The 19,284-nt window shown below is 50.5% G+C and overlaps 1 protein-coding gene across 1 annotated transcript in view; it reads left to right on the top strand.

The window, feature by feature from the left end:
• The first annotated feature begins 232 nt into the window (after window positions 1–232).
• The window catches only part of PITPNM3 (PITPNM family member 3), a 93,682-nt gene continuing 74,630 nt past the window's right edge, over window positions 233–19,284 (top strand). The window contains 2 exon segments of the mRNA XM_079135336.1: window positions 233–408; window positions 14,696–14,791. Coding sequence (XP_078991462.1) covers window positions 387–408; window positions 14,696–14,791 — 118 coding nt within the window. The 5' untranslated portion in view covers window positions 233–386.

Here is a 19,284-nt window from a genome sequence, read left to right as displayed (position 1 = left end):
CGGTCTCAGTCGCGGTCACCCCTCGGCTGCCACCCCCGGCGCGCTGCGGTGGCCTCGCGGGCCGGAGCGGAGCCGGCTGGAGAGCGGCGGCTGCGGCCCGGGGAGGGGGTGCGGGCCCGCGGGGGCGGCGTTGGGCTCCTTCCTCCGTCAGTCCCTCCCCGGCAGCGCGGGGGGGCCGGCGCGGCCGCCGCTCGGCGCCTTTAAGGGAGCGGGAGGGAGCGGCGAGGCGGCGGCGGCTGCGGTGGCGGCAGCCGAGGCGAGCGGGGCGGGGGCGCGGGGCGCGGCGCTCAGAGTCCGCTCGGGGCCGGAGGCGCGGCGGCGGCCGGGGCCGGGCCCGGGAGCCGCGAGGAGCGCTGGCAGCGCAGCCGGAGCCCGCCGCCCGGGACATGGCCAAGGCGGGCGGTGCAGGTGAGGGCGGGCGCCGGGAGGGCAGGGCCGGTGGCCCTGGGGGAGGGACCCGCGCGTCTTGAGGAGGGGCTGCCGGCCCAGGTGAGCCCCTCGCGCAGGTGGGCGGAGGTTCGGGGAGGGCTGGAGAGGACAGTGACGAGGCCGGACCCCCGGCGCGTGGGAAGGGGGCTCCTCGTGCCCCACGTCCTTCCTGCGCCTCCTCTCACCTCGTGGGACACCATGTCCCCCTCGCTGTAGCCCGCTGGAAAAGGATAGGTCTGCAGCACCCCTGTCCAGTCCCGCTGTTAGAAGCTGTCACCATCCTCCCAAGGCCCTGGGTAGACCCCTGCACGGGGACCGAAGGGGATGTCCCACGGCCGCAGATCCAACCCACGCCCCGAAACGCAAACCAGGACGCGCCCCCCTGTCCTGCCACTCTTTCTATTCAGGACGCGACAACCCCCGCCCCCAGCTCGGTCCGGAGACCCAGATTTCTTCTCAGGCAGGAGGGGTGTTCCGCGCGGCACTGACAGTCCCGCCCCCTCCCCCCACCGACCCCCAGAGGCAGAGCCTCAGTGCGGAGGTCCGAAGGTGGAGTCTCTTCTGGGGTCCCATGGGTACTGCCCTCCTGCAGGCTCAGGCAGTGTAGCCCGTGGTTTGAGGGAGTGGGTGTTAGTCATTCGTTCATTCATTCAGCCAGGCGTTCATTCACCAACATCTGCTCAGTGCCAGGCCCCGAGCTAGGTGCTGGGATGAAGAGGAGAGCACACTTAGCCCCTGTTTGCACACTCTGGGCCTCACAGTGCTTTGGGAGGCCGGCTTGAGGAGAGCCTGTGCCCACAGGGCCGGCCATACGGTAGGCGGCAGCAAGCCTGGTCGCAGCCCTGGCTTGTGAGTCCAGTCTGTGAGAATTTACCATGAACTCACACCCAACCTGTGACGTTGGCAGGTGCCATGCCTTCCCCAGGGAATAGGCATCGGCCTGGTGTGAACCCTGCTTCTCCTCCCATAAGTGATGAGGGTAATGGAATGAGCCTGAATTTACCTGTACACACACTAGGTGTGAACACCACTGAACTGTATGCAAACCTCCCCACCCCTGGAATGCTGCCTGGAATTCTGTGCCAGACACCAGTGTCCCTGTGCATGCCCTGGGCCAATGATTTTAGGTTCCTGAGAATATTCTCCCCTTCTGTCCCTGAGGAATCCTGTCAGGGTGGGGCTGGTTGTGTGAGACACAGTAAGTAAAGAATACATCTAAACACCTCCCTTCTCTCTTCCCTCCCTCTCCCCTCCTGAGGGAGGCACAGTGAGATGACACCAAGGAGGCTGGAAAAGGCTCCATGGCTCCTTTCTCCCTCCACCTCTTCTCCCCCCAAAGGACCCAGGGCAGGGTCTGTGTCCCCATGCACTGCCCCACTCTTTGTGTGTTGCACTGCCTGGATACCAGGAGCACAAAACACCTGCCAGGGTAAGGCAGGAGCAATAACAGTTAGCGATTACTGCTTGTACTGTGTACTAGGCAATGTGCTAAGCCCTTTACTGCAAAGTGATCCTGGGAGGTAGGAAATGTCACTCTCCCCCTTTTAAAGCATCCAGAAATGGATACTTGGAGAAATAGCTCCCTCAAGTTGGCTCAGAGGGTCTGGGCAGAGCCTGGACTCAAGGAAAAGTCTATTGGACGCTAAGAATTTTTTCCATCAGTGCCCTGATAGGTCATCCCCCTTACTGAATGGGGGTGCCAGTCCCAGGCCCTCTCCTTTGGCCTGTGGGTCCTTCCATCCTGGGCTGAGTCCATGGGAATTTGTACAGTGACAGGTGGGAAGACTGCTCTCCTCCAGGCACTAGTGCCTTGTACTGTTCTAACATTTTGTTTTCCTCCTGCAATTTCATGCTTGGCTCTTTCCCCCAGGGCAGCCCAGACTCCCCACCTCTGTGGACCCAACTGCCTATGCTCTCCTTTACCTTACTCAGATGCCACCCACAAGGACTCTTTTGAGACAGATCTCAACAAGATCAGATTACTCTTCTCTTTCTCAGTGCTTCCAGGCAATTTTGCATTTTATAAATGTCTCTTCTTTAGGCTTTGAAACCTCATGAATTGAGAACACTAGTATGTGTGTGGGAATCACATCTCTCCCACTGACCACATCAGTGTAGAATAGATGGATATGCTTTAAAACAAAGGCAGTTTGGAGATAAGGAGCCCAAGTCCCTCAGCTGGGGAAACTGAGGCCCAAAGAGGGATATTTTCAAGAGAAGGGTGACTATTCATTACCGTCTATCTCCATGGGTAGACTGATAGGTAGAATGACCAGGCCTTCACTCTGAGAAGTAGTTCAAAATAAAGGAAGGCTGAAGGCTGGGAGTGGAGGCTGTAGGAATCTGGCCTCTGAGTGAGGGGTCTACTTCCTGACCTGTGGCGTGAGGAGTTTTCTCTAAAAATTGGTCAGTGGAACACCTCCTGAGGGAAGAGATGGGGTGTGGGTCTGAAGGCTACCATGGTAAGACTCCAGATCATCACATTGATTAGTGAATGGAGTTGTGCAGTATATAGCCTGAGCATCCAGCCATGGATGTACCAGCTCTGTTAGGAGATCATGAGAAGTAGTTCAAGGACATTCTCATAGCTAGGAGTATCCAAATTTAAGAGAAAATGTAACCAAATTCCAAAAAAGTTGGGATAAATATGCATATAGTAGATGTAAATGAGTTATTAGTTTCCGATCTCTGGATAGATGATAGATACACATTCAGGAATCAGTATAGTGCCCCCTATCCCATCAAGTCTTGAGGGAAGGAGAGCCCTTGGTTTTGCCCTGTGGATAAAGGAGGAGGGAGACCTACCTTGGAGACAAAGTCAGTGATAGAGAGGTGGAGGCCAGGAATGGGGAGGACTTGGGACTCAATTTATAAAGGAAATAATAATTTATGGTATAGGGCTACCCTTGGGGCAGAGGAGGCCAGTGAGTGAGCTCTTTGAAACGGTGAAAGCCAGATGTCTCTGAGAGGGGTCTCAAAGGCTCACAGAGTTTGGACAGAAAGGCAGCAAGGACCAGGCTTCCAGGTAGGAGTAAGGGCTTGAGCAAAGGCCAGGAGGCTGGAAGGGGAGGAGCATCTGGGTATGTGTGGTAAGGCTGTTCTTGGGGGCGCAGGCAGCAAGAAGTGCCCCAGAAGTGCCCCCGAGGGAAGAATTCTGCCTGGCTTGGTGGTGCCTAGCTCCTAGAGCACAGAGGGCTAAAAGGAGCTCCAAAGAGCATCGAGGACAGTGACAGTTCCCTCTAGCTGCTTCACAAGAGCTCCTGGGAGGCTGGAGAGAGGCCAACCTAGTGGAGCCACTAGGATTCATTCTGGTACCTGCCAGGCACCCTGCCCATCCCATCCCCTGTATCTCCCAGAGGCCCTCTTTCAGCACCCCAGTGACCAGCAGGGGTGTCTGTCACCCTAGGTCAAATCAAATAGGAGACCTTTGTTCTCTGGACTGGGCAGGAATAGAGCAAGCAGCAAGGAGGGTCTGGGAAGCTGTTGGGCAGGGCAGGAATGTTTGGAGAGACTGAGCAGAGTCTGGAGATGGGAGACCATGGGGCTGGGCCTCCCAGGCTGGAGGAACCAGTTTATGCTATTCCCAGGTGTGGCTTCCACTTCTAGGGGAGGAACTGGCAGCCAGAAAACATTGAACCTAGTAATTTGAGTCAGTAAAATACTGATCCTACAGTGTCAGAGTGGGAGGGACGCTTCCAAATACTCCTGTTCAAAACCCTTTTTAACAAGGGTACACTGAGGTCTAGGTATTGGTCCAAGATCACAGAAAAAAGTTATAGCAGAACTGAGCCTGAACCTGGGTTTCCAGCATCATGGTCTGGACTGTGCTCTACTGTTGGTCTCCTTTTGGGATCCTTCTGGAGGTGGGCATGTATCCTCACAGCATCCCAAAGCCAGACTTTCTCCTGAGTCTCTTGCTGTGTGGCTCCCCGGGTCAGGGACCAGAAGCCAGATCTTCCAAAGGAGGAAATATTTGGAAGCTTTGGAAAGGGACCAGACTGGAATTCTCTGGACTCAAAGACAGGGGAGTTGAGGCATGACTCCGAGAAACTACCACACCTCGGATACCTGGCTGGCTTTCCTATCCATCTCAGGGAGGGCATCATCTGCCAGGAGCTGCAGAATCAACTTCTCAGGTACCCAGCAGGAAGCCCTGAGTGCAGATAACAGGTCTTCCTAAAAATTTGTCTCCAGAAAGCCTTCCTTGACTTCCCTTGTAGTTGGGAACATTCTGGAGCTTGGATAGGTCAGATGTTCCTGTGCAAAAATGCCTGTCCCTATGGAATTACCTGTCATAGCAGATGACCTGGAAGGCCCCAGCTTGAGACTCTTTGCAATCTCTTGTCCTGGTGGTGGTATCATTGCATAAGCAAGAATGATCCAGCCTGAGGTCCTACTTCCAGCATGTGGCACGTTCTTCTTTTTTCACCCTCATTGGAAGCCCCTGTGCCTTGGCCTGTGTTTGGGAGTCTAGCAGTGGGACACAGAATATGAGGTCATGGCTAGTTGCCCTTGCCCATCTCTTGCTGGGGCCATATCTGGGTATTATGGGCCAGAAGTTTGATGTTTTCTCACATCCATCATAACATACTGTGATATTTCATGGCTAAAAAGGTTTAGAGACCTTTTGGTCCACCTGTTAAATATGCATGTTGGGAGACCAAGACCAGAAAGGCAAAGGGTTCTTCTCTAAGATCAAGGGCAGGAAGTGTGAACTCCCAGATGCCAATGAGGCTTTGAGGGGTAGGAACATCATAGGAGAACCCAGATGCCTCCTGGGAATTCTCTGAGATGCTAGGCTTACAGGAGGGAAGGCAGGTCAGGGTTAGCATCCTGGGAACACTCTGGCTCTTATAGTAACTCTCAACATGCTTTCCTATATGACTTGACAGCATCTCTGAGGTAGGGTTAATGTTCTTCCTATTTCATGGATGAGAAAACTGAGGCCAGGAGGGCTATGTGCCGGGCTGTAGAGTCACACATAAAGTCAGAGGCAGAGAATTACTGGAATTAGCACGTAGGTCTCTTCTACTCTTGCATCCAACAGTGCTAGAAGTTAAGTTGTCCAACAAAGCAGACACTGCCTCTGGCACGGGCTGACCTGGAACTGCCCCCAGGTGAGTTTTCTCATTTGTAACAGGGAAAGGGAAAGACAAGTATGGGGGTCAGGATGAGCTTTGAGTTTTCGGCTGCTCTAACACTGCTCTTTCTTTTCTCCTGGCCTCCCTCACTGCAGCTTTCATTGTGCCAGGAAGGGGCCTCCCCACTCACATTTCTCACCTCACATTGATACTCCTGGCCATGTGGTTAAGGGTGGGAGATGATGAGGGGGCTGAGGACCTGACCTGGGACAGCATGCACCTCCTAGCATTCTGGGTTCCAATCCATCCCCAGATGTGCAGCCAGGAGCCTTGTGGAAGGGGGTGGCCTGGGCCCCCAGGGGAAGGGCTGGGTGTGGGAGGGGGGAGGAGAGAATGCATAACAAATGAGTTTGGAAATCAAATGAGATCTGAGTTCCCCACCCACTCCTTCAAATCTCTCTACTCTCTCTCTTTTAAAATTCTTGTTTTCTAAAGAGAAAGAAAATGCTAAATTGCACCCCCTTTAGCAAACGAATGGGAGCCTTAGTGAGTCACTCCGGAGGTAAATGCCACCTCCAGGGTCCCACGTGTGCCTGCTGCGGAGGCCTCCACAGCTGTGTGGCCACCAGCCCCCACGGGGGTACAAGTGTGGGGAGGGTGGACTGGGAGTCACATGCCTTTTGCTAGTCTTGGCTCTGGTGGGAGCCGAGTCCCATGGGGGCGGGGGGGGGGGGAGGTGGGTCAGGCAGGCCAGCCTGCTTCCTCCAGGCTCCCAGAGGGCTGCATCTGTGAGACTGGCACTTGGATGGGGCTGGGCTGAGGCCAGGCTGAGAGCCTATGTGGCCATGGTTAGGGCTTGCTTTGAGGGTGGACGTAGGGTGCAGGGTGTGGCATGGTGGGTCTCTGTCTATGGCTGGAGTCTGGGACGGTGTGGGCACATTCAAGGCTCCAGGGGGCTGAGAGGGGTTGGTCTGTGCCACCTGCTGTCTGGGAGGTTGTCAGGATCTGGCTTCCACTGGAAACCAGAATTCTGAGTCTAGGTGTGCTGATGAGGCCTTTTTCCAGGGCTGGTGGGCAAGAGAGCTGGGAGGAAGACTCGCCAGGGGAAGGGGCCTAGGGAGTGGGATGTGTCCCATTTCTCTCTGGGAGGGTCAGTCTGTTCTCTTGCAGAGCTAGAGCAGGAGAGGCCAGCAAGGAGGTGTTCCACTTCCCAGCTGACCTGGTATTCTGGAGGGAGGGGAAGTAGCCGTCTGTTAGCCGGGGATGCCAAACAAGGGTTGAAAGCAGAAATAGAAACACGCTGGGCTCTGTCTGGGAGGGGCGTTGAGTTCTGGTGGATCGAGAGGCCTCTTCTGAGCCGTCTGCTGCTGACGCCGTGTTTGCTCGGCTCTGGGTATTTGCAGAGCACGTCATGTCCTGCCCTCCTGCCCTTCTTGGGGAGAGACTTAGGTGTGTAGGATTTGTGACTGTGTGCACACAGGAACCGAGGATGGGAGGGCTTTGAGCTTGTTCTAGGAGCCTGTCAGCAGTCACCCATTACTCATGCATCTTTGACCTTTGCCGGATTGGTCCAGATCCCCACCCTCCTTGATCAGAACTCCCTTTGGCCCTGGTGGCTCCCCCCTCACCCCCCACAAGGCTGATCTCAGCTGAGCAACTCTGGAATCATCCCAGAGTTGCAAAAAAGAGCTATTTTGAGTCTTCCCATTATGGCCTGGCGGTGGTGGGGGGTGTTTATCCCTTGTTGCTTTTCGTTTCCTTCTTGTGTAGTATAATCCGGGATAGTGATGACAGCATTACCCAGCCCTGCCTCTGGGGCCCTGCTGGCAATTCCTGGCACTGTGATTTGGCACCAAATGGAGGGTCCTGGGGGAAGAGGAAACCTTAGTCCCTATTTTTGGAATCCTGTAGTGGCAGGTGAAACAAACTGTCCATATGGGATAACGTTTCCTTGCTGGGGTTGATGGTGAGGGAGGAGCTGCCCCACTCCATTCCCCTGCTGTTTGCTTCAGGCTGGTGTGTCTCATTGAGGTGGTGGTCTCTACTGGACCCTGGAGCATCCTCCAAGGATGTCTAGAATCCCACCCTAGCTTCCCCATCCCCTGGTTTGGTGCCTGGGTCTTGAGTCCATTGTTCACTCCCTGTAAGGCAGGTCTTGGATGATAATGAGGAGTGCCTTTCTCTGTCCTATCTTCAGGACTGCCCCATGTCTTCCCTGTTCTCCTTGCTGCCCTCCTGAGGAGCCCAATTTGGCAGAGGCTGTTGGTGCCACAGTGGTGGATACCTTGGGGAGCTCCCTTTTGGGGGAGGGGAGAGCCTTCTCCTTATGGAGCAAGAGTCTGGTGGGACATAGTGGGGACATCTGGGCCTTGGAAGGATTGTTCCAAAGAATTCAGAACTGTTGGGAGCCTAACTGGCAGAGCAAATGAAGTACAATAGATAGCCAAAGCTATTAATCACTAATTATCTCCTAAATAAGGTAATTAATGGGTATTTAAATGGCATATTTGTAAGATACCAGCAGGTCTTCAAAAGCACATCTTTTCCAAAGCAACACATTTGGCCAGCTGGGCCCTGGTTGGAGGCCTGGATTCTAATCTCTGCACTACTGCCCACCCATACTCTTCCTCCTGGAACAGTAGGCAGGTCAGTTTCCTTCTCTGAGTTTCAGTTTTCTCATCTGTAAATAGGAACCGTAAACCCTTCTGGGGCTACGGTAGAGGGTGAAAGGAAGTGAAAGCTGTGGAATTCCCTGGCAATCATATAACATGTTGTATAGAATTCAGAGGGTTTGCTGTGAAAATATTTCATGCAACCCTTTGGCCATGCTGGGTGCCATCAGTGGCCAGCAGTAGGCTCTGCCTGTGGCTTATCTTGTTGCTTTGTCTATGACTAGGGTCAAGGTTGTGTCTGTGGTCAGATTTGTGACTTGGTTGGAAACTGGAATTGTGGCTCATCTGTGGCCAAGATTGTAGCTTGATCTGAGGCCAGGGTTGTGACTCCATCTATGGCTAGCTTAAGGTTTAGACTAGGACTGAAGTCAATGTTTGGGCATGGCTAGTCTTAGGACCTGAATTGCTGTTAAGATAATTCTGCAGCCTGAATCGCAGTCTCAGTCTTTGAGTGTGTTCCTCATGGACTAATGGACCGGCGTCATTGCCCCTAGAAGCTGATTCTTTGCTGGAGCTTCCAGGATGTCCTCTCCAGAGGCTGTGTACTGCAGCAAACAGGCCTTTCCAGGGTTTCTGGTGGTCCCCTGAAACAACCCAGCACACAGCTCATCAGTGGCACATCTAGCATTTTAGGAGATAGTTAGGACTGTTTCTATAGCAACCAACCCCCAACCGTCACTGGTTTCCTTCAATAATGCCTTTTTCTGGAAGTGGCTTCTCCTGGCCTCTCATCCCTCCCTGTGTGACTGTGCAGCCCCTTCAAGACTAAGCATGGGCGGCTGGCCCTGGACTGTGGTCCCTGAACTCACCCTGACCCAGAGAGGAGGTCTGAGGACATGACCTGTGGGATTCTCCTTTGAGAGGAGTCTTCCTGAGATCTCCCCTGTGCTGGGCCATGCTGAGCCTAGCATGAGCTCTTTACAGCCAGTCATAACCTGGAGAGACTATGGTGCCCAGAGAATTCCCAGCAGGAATCTGTACAGACAGGTGGCAGCGCAGAGGAGACAGCCCCAGCCCAGCCTCAGGGGCAGATAAAGCTTCCTCCTGGGAAATAGGGTTAGAGCGGGGACTTCATGGAGGGAACAAAGGCCTGGAGAGGAAGAAGAGAAAGGTGGAAGACTGCCCAGGGGCAGCTTGTTGCTGGGGCCCAGACTGGTGGGAGAAGAGGCAGAGAGAGCGCAGGTCCTAGGCTTACATAGTTCAAGATTTGGGGGACAGGTAAGAGCCCCACAGGAGTTGCAGTGGGAGGAAGGAGGGAGGGATCTTCTCCATGCATATGGATAAGGGAGAGGAAGGGGTTCATCCTAGAGTCCCAAAAGGAAGGAGAGGGGCCTGTCCTTGGAAAATTCTCACGTATGAATGAACCAAAGAAATGTTCTCAAATAATCACGATTTATTATTTAATCAATCCTTTTATAGCACTGATGGAGTACCAGGCACTAGGCTAAACCCTTTCAAATATTCGTTCATTTAGCCCTCATGGCAATCTGGTGTAGTATGGTTATTATCCCCACTTTACAGAGGGGCAAACTGAGGCACAGAGTGATTTAGTGTTGTTTACTAAAACCACTAATTGATTGGTAAACTTCAGAGGTGGGATTGGAATTAGGCCAGTAAGAATGGGGCAGTGCTTCCCTTGAGGGAGGAGGAAGGTGGGATCCGTGGAGGAGAAGCTCAGTGAGAGGTGAGTTGCCTGAATGTCTGGAGCCTCCCACAGGCTCTACGAAAATCCACACTCTGCTTGCTGCCTCTGGACCCCTGGGGCCTTCAGGCAGAAGTGAGGAGCAGTGAAGTGTGATTCTAAATGTGTGTGCTCTGGGCCCTGCTTGTGCACTTGTGCACGGGACTCTAATTGCCCTTGGGGAGCCCTGGGACCTCCTCATTTCAGATGCATCGACTCTATTGCCAGGAGTTAGACCCAGATGCATGCTTGTAAAACTTGCTATTTCAATATGTGTATGTGTGTGTGTGTGTGTGAGAGAGAGAGAGAGAGAGAGAGAGAAAGTGCCCAGCAACCCTGAATCTATACCCTTGCCTCCTTCCTGTCCCCTTCGTCTTCTGTAGCACAGATTGCTCAAATGCAGCACCAGGATGGGGCTTCAGATACAGCCTCAGGCAGAGCTTAGCCTGGAGCTGAAGCAGGGGTCACAGTCATGGGCCTGTGGACCAGCAGGTCAGTAGGCGTACCTGCAGACCCAGCACTATGCACTCCTGGGGCCATGCTCAGAGGAACTTGCTTCTCCATTGGGGTCTGGAAATTGTATGTGTTCTTTGAGTTTCCCCAGAGCCGTGGTTCCCAGAAATCATCCATGTACCCTCCCTTGCCCTTACACACTGGGCTCCTTAGTCTTATACAGAAAGTTCTAGATCCAGCTTCCCCTAGAAATACTCCATGGGCTGTGGCCCATGTCTCCCTCTCTCTCTTGCCCTGCTTCAGCCTGGCAAGCTGCCCATCTCCTCCTTTGAGGCACCCCTTCCCCCAGGAAGGCCTCCAGGTTCTCCGACCTGCAGAGTCCCTACCTCTGGGAGGTGTGGTTCACACCTGCTGAGGGCCTGCCATAACAGACATGGCCTGTGTGGAATTTGGTACTAGGGCCAGGCTGCCCTGCTGCTCTGCTCTCCTGTGCTCTGTGCAGTGCAGGGCTGTGACCCTGGGGATGCCACTCCCAAGGGCAGGGACTGTTCTAGCTCAGCTATGTCCCCCACTCTTTCCTCCTGGGCACCATCTGGCTCAAGGTCTGGTCCAGGAAGAGTCTCCAATGCCTCTGTTCCTCTTTTTGCTGTGCCAGGGCTTTTATCTTTGCAAAATGTCTCTTCCTTCTGACAAGGCTCTGAGGCACAGGGTAGTGGCACCCTTTAGGTGGGGATTTGACCCTCAGTGATCAAAATTTGGCTGTCCTGGGATGGGATCCCTGGGATAGGGCAGAGCACTTATAGAAGGCTCCTGTCCATCCGTCTGTCTGCCAGTCTGCCTATTCATGGCCCTGGGAGCCAGAACTGAGATGGGGAAGGAGGGCAGAAGGAGCCAATGATCTGAGCCAGGATCTCTGGCCTCTCCCATGCCAGGGAGACCCAGCCCAGGAAAAAACCTAAGAGACCATGCTGGACCTGAGGTGGTGGGTAGATAGACCTGGAGAGAGGGGGTGGCTCCTACAGTTTTCTATGTAGACAAGCATGAGAAGAAAATTTTGCTTTTTTCTAATCTATACACTTTTAATTTCTTTTTCTTGTCTTATTGCACAAGCAAACAGACCCAGATTCATGTTAAAAAGACAGTTATGGTACATCTGCATCTGGATAGTGGTAGATCCAGGGCCCAAGGGTGGGAAATTGTTGAACCCATCTATCATGCTGCTCACACTGGTGGTGAGATCAGAAGCTTCAAGAGGCCTCTGGGAAGTGTGGGGAGACCCAACTTTGCAGCTAACATACATCAGTGCTCCCTGTGGCCTTATCCTTTCTGTGTCTCAGAATGTTCTTCTTACTTGGTTCCAAACCACAAAGCCTAAGTAAGCTAGGTGTGTGTCTGGGAGTCTGGAGTTTGTGGTGGGCAGGGCAGGAGCAATAGTCACGAGGGCTGTGTTCCTGGGTCATCTGTGCTGTTGTCTCTCTCTAGGAGCTGCTTATGCTCTGGGATGTAGGCTCAGAGCTGAGTGTTGTGACTTGGGGCTGTAGCAGGCTCTCCAAAGACTGTTATAGGCACAACTTGACCTTGGTTGGGCAGGCTGTCTGCCTTTCACTTTTTTATTGACATCTACTGTGTGCCAGATGGACTCCCCAAACATCAGTCAGAGTTAAAGAGTTTCAAGGGACAGTCTGTGTCAGGTTTCTCATTGTACAGGTGGGGAAACCAAGAGAGGGGCATTGATGATACAAGCACCTGAGGCTCTGTGGGGACAGGGTATATGTGCCTGGTGATCAGAGCCTAAGCCCCAGGAAAGATGAACCCTGCATGCATGGTGGTTTTACTATTTTTCACTGAAAATACAATTGATTCCAAGATGCACCATTATTTTATATACCTCTGAGAAAGAATAAACAATGCCAATTAAATAACTATATGCCATTCTTTTAAGTCACAATGTCCAAATTTCAAAGATGTGTGAAAAATGTGCATCTTAGAACTATTAACATAAGGTAAATTTATAAAATTGATGGTCATATAAAATTATATGTGCAGGGTTAAAATTGGTTTTCCTCTGACTCTTCTTATCAAGTTTCTCTGTAGAGATAATCTTTAGTGACTTTTTTTTTCTTCTTCTTCTTCTTCTTTTTTTTTTTTTTAGTACTGGGGACTGAATCAGGGGCACTTAACCACTGAGCCAAATTCCCAATCCTTTTCTATATTTTATTTAGAGACAGGGTCTCGCTGAGTTGTTTAGGGCCTCACTAAATTACTGAGGCTGGCTTTGAACTCTTGATCCTCCTGCCTCAGCCTCCCGAGCCACTGGGATTACAGGCATGTGCCACTGTACCTGGCTTTTAGTGACATTTTGACATGTGCCCTTTTAGACATTTTAATGTATTCATATGTTTATTTGTATATTTGCTTTGTTAATGCTTGTTACATGCTAGCTGTTGTGCTGAGCATTTTTGTTTAATCCCTGTAACAAGCTCATAAGGCAGATATGGGCTATCCCTACATCATAGATGAGGAAGCTGAGGCACAGAGAGGTGAGATTCCTCACTTGACATCACACTGTTTCTAAGAGGTGAGGCCTGAGCTTGAATGTAGGCATTTTAAACCTCAGAGCCTAAGCTCTTAACCAATATGCTGCATATTCCTCAATATGCAGGTGCAATTGTGTAATGTGTGTTTTTAAATGAGATAAAAAAAAAAAAAAACCCACAGTGTTCTGGGACTTCCTTATTCTTTTTCTCCTAATCATACTCCATGGGCATCCTTCCACACCAAATACCTTGAGCTACTTCATTCTTTTAACAGTTGCAAGGGATCCCCTTATATGGTTATACATGAATATACATAGCTTATCCCCCATGGATGGACTCTGAGATTTCTGATTTCTTCTGTACTATTACTGGAACACTGAGACAATCAAGTATATACCTTCATTTTTGAGTACCTCAGGAAAATTACCAGGTTGCTTTCTTTTAACACTTCCATGGTTTTAATTTTTACAATTGGATTTTTTTTTTTTTTTTGGTGTTGGGGTTTGAACCCACTTAACCACTGAGTCACATCTCAGCCCTTTTTTATATTTCATTTAGACACAGGGTCTCACTGAGTTGTTTAGGGCCTTGCTAAGTTCCTGAGGCTGGCTTTGAACTTGTGATCCTCCTGCCTCAGCCTCCTGAGCCATTGGGATTACAGGTGTGTGCCCACCATTTACAATCAGATTTTAATCCATTTGTAATGCCCAATATTCCATGCATCTGGGGGGGGCATGCAGAGGGGTTCATACATATGTTGGTCCCATGTGAGTCCAAAAATACCTAGTAGAGAATACACAGAGAATGGGGAGGGGGCTCCTGGCCCCAGCTCTGTGCCTGGCCTCTCTCCCCTTGGTCCCAGGGTAGGTGGTGGGTTGGGGCAGAGTTCAGGTCCTCTGTGCATCCTTGCTCCTGTCTATTTGGAGGACCCCTCAACTCCATATCCTGGTCTCTGTAGATATGAATAATAGTAGCTGCCACTGCTGAGCTTCCTGAGATCCAGGCACTGAACACATAATATTTCTGATCCTGTCAGCTAGGAAATGGTTGTGGTCATGATTTTATAGAGGGGGAAACTAAGACTGCAGATGGAAAGGGAATGGCCTTGCAGGTTGTTAGTGGCAGAGTTCAAAGAGAAATTCGGGTCCTCTTTCTCTTGGTTCTGGAGCTCAGTCCTCGCCTGGCCTACACATGCTGTGTGTGGTGGACTTCTCTAGTGGTCATCAAGATGTCTGGTTCTCCCCTCCTCCACCCTCTTGAAGTTGAGCATGACAGTGTGACTTCTTTGGCCAATGAAGAATGAGCAGAAGCTTGTCATTTCTGGGCAAAAGTTTAAGAAGTTTAAGATCAGGTGTGATTTTCTGTGTTCTTCTCCCATGCTTTGGCAGACTTTGAAGTTTCATTTTGAGATGGTGACATCATGAGGTGGTGGTCCCTTTAAGTGATCACGATGAATACAGCCTCTTTCCAACCTACATATGAAAGGAAAAGAAACCATTGTTGTTTTAAGCACCTACTTTGTCAACACAGCTCAATTTATCTTGTGCTGATGGATACACTGGATAGCCTTGGCTGAGTTTCTTAACTTTCTCCTGCCTCAATTTTTATCTATGCAAACTGTGTCCACTCAATTCCTGCCCTATGGAGCTTTCCCATAGAGGTTTATTGGAGGCTTGAATGAAAGCAGGGCAGTGAGAATGCTCTGTGTGGTCTGAGGCTGTAGAGGGAAAGGGCACAGATTTGCAGGATAGACTGACTCATAATCTGGGGGTGCTCAGGTCTGCCTCCCTCACACCGGGACACAGTCTCAGGCTCAGCTAACATGTGCATTCCCCTTGGCAGGTGGCCCTTCCCCGGGCGGCGGTGCCCCCTGGCACCTTCGGAATGTTCTCAACGACTCAGTGGAGAGCTCAGATGATGAATTCTTTGATGCTAGAGGTGAGTGAACTCTATCCTCACACTATTGACTGTTTGATCTTTCTAGAAACCCAAGAAAGGATCCCTGCTGGGATTTAGTATATCCCTTCCCACCCAGACAACATCTCCACACTCTGTACTTGCCCAGTCTGTGAGAACCCTGAGTCACACAACTCTTTGAAATGTTTGCTGAGTCCCTAATGTGTGCCAGGAGCTGGGCCAGTGCCCTGGAGACTGTGGTGTCCAGTGGGCATGGCCTGCATTAGACTAGCACGAAAAGCAGACACCAGTGACACAAAAGGAAAATGCAGTCCCTCATGGGGAATGCTGCCATCAGGAGAACAGTGGCAGGTGTTATGAGAGGATGAGAGGAGGGCCTCTGAGTTAGTGTGGGCAGGACAGCCTTTCTGCAGAGCCGAGGAGTAGGAGGTGGCTAGGTGAGGAGCCGATGAAAGACTCTTGCAGACAGAGAAGATAGCAGGTGTGGTGGCCCTGGAGTAGGAAAGACTAGGGAACATTGCAGGCTCTGAAGGAAGGCCTGAGTGGAAGGGCAGTGATGAGCAAGGGGGAAAAGGCTGCAGGGGCTGTGGTGCCAATGGCCGCAACAGGTCCTTTGAAGATGAGCCTCATAGATGGGAAAAGAGCCAGAGTGTTAGACCATTGCCGTGTTCAGGGGAGAAACAATGGGTGGTGGGTGAGGAAATCGACTGTGCCTCCTGACAGAGCCAGCACACAGACACAGTGAGTTCTAAGCTGGGATGGAAGAACAAGAAGTGTTGTAAGCACTGGAGAAAGCTACAGCAAGTGGGACAGGCATTTCAGCCAGAGACCAGTGTGAGCAAAACCAGGGGTGTGGGTGCAGTAGGAGGTGAGTCAGTCTGGAATTTAGAAGAGAACACCCTGAATCATGCTCCTTGGGTTGGATGGGAAGGGATAGAAGAACTGATGGCCTGCTCCCCAGCCCCAAAGGGCCCCTAGCTCCCACTCAGCCTGCTTGGCCCCATTCTGAGAAATCACCATGTTTAGGGTGTTGACTTATTCTGAAATGCAGCCAGTTTTAAAATGCCTGGCAAACAGAATCTTGAAAGACAAGAAAACCATGACTGAGAAGACATCTGAACCCAGAGCAGTACATTTGATAGCCATGCTATCCATTTGTTCCATGATCCCAGGCTGGGCCTCAGTCTCCCTATCAGCTCTGTGCTGTGACTTTCAGTGTGGGGAATAACCCGTTCAGGTGATTTTCAGGGAAGCATGGTTGGGAGACAGGGAGCTGCCCCTACTCAAACCTCCCCTATTCTTGGCTCTGGGCAGATCCCCTACACCCACCATGCCAACCCTATACTGACCCATTTGGGGTCTTATTTTCTGTCCCTCATTGGTGCCTGATTGGAGTGGCTGCTGGGGCTGATTTTCTCTATAGCAACTAACCACAGTGTGACAACAATAATTTCAATATTTTGAAGACTTTGGTTTAAAAGATTTCTTGTGGTTCATCAGGGCTCTGTGTTCCCAGCTGACAATGGTTTGCTGCAGGAGGCAGGCGTCTGTGGGTGGCACATGGGTCAGCTCTGTCCTGGGCCCTGCTCACCTGCTTTCCTTGAGAGCAGCTGTGGATCCTTCCTGCTCCCCTCCTTGCTGGCTACTGTCTCCTTCAGCTTCCCTCAGCAGTCTCTGTCCACCCCTTCCCTGATGTCACTCTTCTTTGTGTGGTGAAATTGGCCTCTTCCCACACTTATCTCGTCTTGGTGGCCCCTCTTTCACTTCCCTCCCTTTGTCTTATTACCTCCTTCATCTCATTACTTCCTTCCATCCCAGTGGCAGAGGCAGGAGGATTGCAAATTCGAGGCCAGCCTCAGTATCTTGGTGAGGTCCTAAGCAACAAAGGGAGACTGGGTCTTAAAAAATAAAAAGGGCAGGCCATGTTGCTCAGTGATGAAATGCCCCAGAGTTCCATCCCCAGCATCAAAAGAAAAAAGAAAAAATGCTCAATGTCATTAATTATTAGGGAAATACAAATCAAAACTGCAAAGGTCTCACATATACCTGTTAAAATTGTTAATTAAAATGACTGACAAGGAAGTGGAAGAATTGGGTCTTTCCAATTTTTCTGGTGGGAATATACAATAGTACAACCATTTTGGAAAGTAGATTACAGTTAATTAAAAAATTGATCATACTTAGCTAGCAATCCTTCCACTGTTAGGCATTTACTCCAGAAAAAGAGTGTATGTCCATGAACATTCCCAGCAGCTTTATTTACTCTAGCTCCCAAACAAAAATGAGTGTACGTAAGTGACTGAGTGAATAAACAAACAGTAGTACAATAAGAAGGAATGAACTGATCTAGGCAGCAATATGGACAAATCTCAAAATAATCACACAAAGTGAAATAAGTCAGACTGAAACAGAGCACACACAATGTGTGATCCATTGATATAAAACTCTAGGAAGTGCCAGCTAATCTGTAGTGACAGGAACAGGTCAGTGGTCCCCTAGGGTGGGAAGTAGTGAGAAGGGATAGAAAAGATGGGAGAAAACTGGGGATGATAGGTACACGTTTGCTCTCTTGATTGGAGTGATGTTTTCACAGGTATTTACATATGTCAGAACTTACGAAATTGTGCATTTTAAATGTGCGCAGTTTATTGTCATTATATCTCCATAAGGCTGTTAAAAATGAAATCCTCTCCCCCATATAACATAAAGGGTGTGACAGAGTAATTGGGTGACTGAGGGAGGTTCCCATTGGATCTGGCCCTGAATAGAGAGCTGAATAACAAGAACTGAGCCACTTGAGGATCTGGGGGAAGGGTGTTTGGTGCAGCAGAGAGCTTTTACAGCATCTTTGGGAGATACCAGGAAGGCTGGGGTGGTGAGCAAGGAGGAGCCTGCTTAGTGCTGCTGGTTCATTGTGTGGAGGGACAGTCTGTTTGTGGAAGGAAGTCAGCATTTTGAAGATGTGCTTTTCTGCCCATGCTCAGGCTGGCCAGATTCCTCTGTCCCTGTCCTGGAAGAGGGCACATACTCATAAGTCAGAATCTATTATACAAGATGGACCTGCCAAAGGGAATTGTATCTGGACCTTGAGTAACTGAGGTCCTCATTGTGCATGATGAAGACTGCCGAGTGACAGTTATCTTGGCTGGAAACCATGAATAAGAGCAACTTAGTAGGCCAAGGATAGAAGGATAGACATCTCAGATTCATAGGTATCCTGTCCAAGAGGAAATGAAAATGTCCTTTGGAGTCTCCATCCCTAAAAGGGTGCAAAGTTGGATGTGATGCAAGCAGCCACCATGGTACTTGATGAATTTATGTGGGGTATGATTGGATATGTCAAGCATGGGTCATGGTGTGGTCTGCTTCTATAGCAAATGTATATCTTCCTCTAGAAAAGATCAGGTGCATCCTTAACTATAATCTTCTACTGAGGTATAGAGACCACTCCAATTAGAGTCCTAAAGTCATCAAAGATCTAGGTATAAACAAAAGCTATTACCAAGAACTTGACTGTTAGAAGATAGTCTTAGGGGAAGTTCACTGAACTAGCAGCAGAAGATCTGAATTCTTGGCCTGGCCTTATCTGTGAGGTTCTTTTTGACCATGGACCAGTTAAACAGTGATGTGTCTGAAAAACAAAGATGCCAGACTTCACCTTGAAGGCTCTTTGCAGCTCTAAACACTTCATGGGGCACCCAAATGGCCTTGCAAAGCTCTGTTGGCCATAACACCCAGGCCCATTCCCTCAATTTGGTTTTCCTCATAATCATCTAAATAGCAACTTTTCCTCCATGAACATACACAAGAAAGATCGCAGGGTGAGCAATAGGGGAGGGTGGTGGTGGTGGTAGTAGAGTTCGGTTTATTTTCAGGGTATATCTGGATAGCTCGACCGAGAGCAAAGCATGAGACTCCCTCCTTCAGTAGGATAGGGGAATTCTCCAGGTTGGGAAACTTCTGCTTTTACCCCTGTCTCCTGTCTCTTCTGTTTTCTTGCTCTTAGTGCTCTGTGCTGGCTGATTCTCCCCTTTCCTGTCAAGAAGGAGACTGGGGCCTGAGAAGCTGGATGCTGGTGGCATAGTCTCATGGCTCTAACTTTCTGGTTTCCCATAGCAACCAGGAGAGGAAGGTGGTATAGGGATAAATAATCCCATTTTACAGACAAAGACTCTAACCAAGTTGGTTCTCTTAGAGAATGAGGGGCACAGTCCTGGTCTTCTCCTCCCAAATGGGGCTTTTGTTATGATCACACAGCTTCCTGGGGTGGGTTTCAAGTGGACAAAAGAGGGGAGTAGAAAAAGTAGTTATTTCTTCGTCACAGTAGTGCCATGATAGCCTCTGTCTGATCTCATACGAGTCTTGACTCCTCCTCTGGAAAACAGTAGGTGTAGAATGGGTTGTCTCTTGGGTAGAGAGGAAGGAAGTCACTGTGGGAAGCAGGGTGATTATTTCTAAGCAAAGGAGCCATCACAAGCCAGGTGTGGTGGCGCATACCTGTAATCCCAGCAGCT

The sequence above is a fragment of the Sciurus vulgaris genome (assembly GCF_902686455.1).
Source record: "Sciurus vulgaris genome assembly, chromosome: 3".
Taxonomy (NCBI): Eukaryota; Metazoa; Chordata; class Mammalia; order Rodentia; family Sciuridae; genus Sciurus; species Sciurus vulgaris.
Note: the sequence above shows the minus strand (reverse complement) of the source record. Positions and strands in the feature narration are given on the sequence as shown.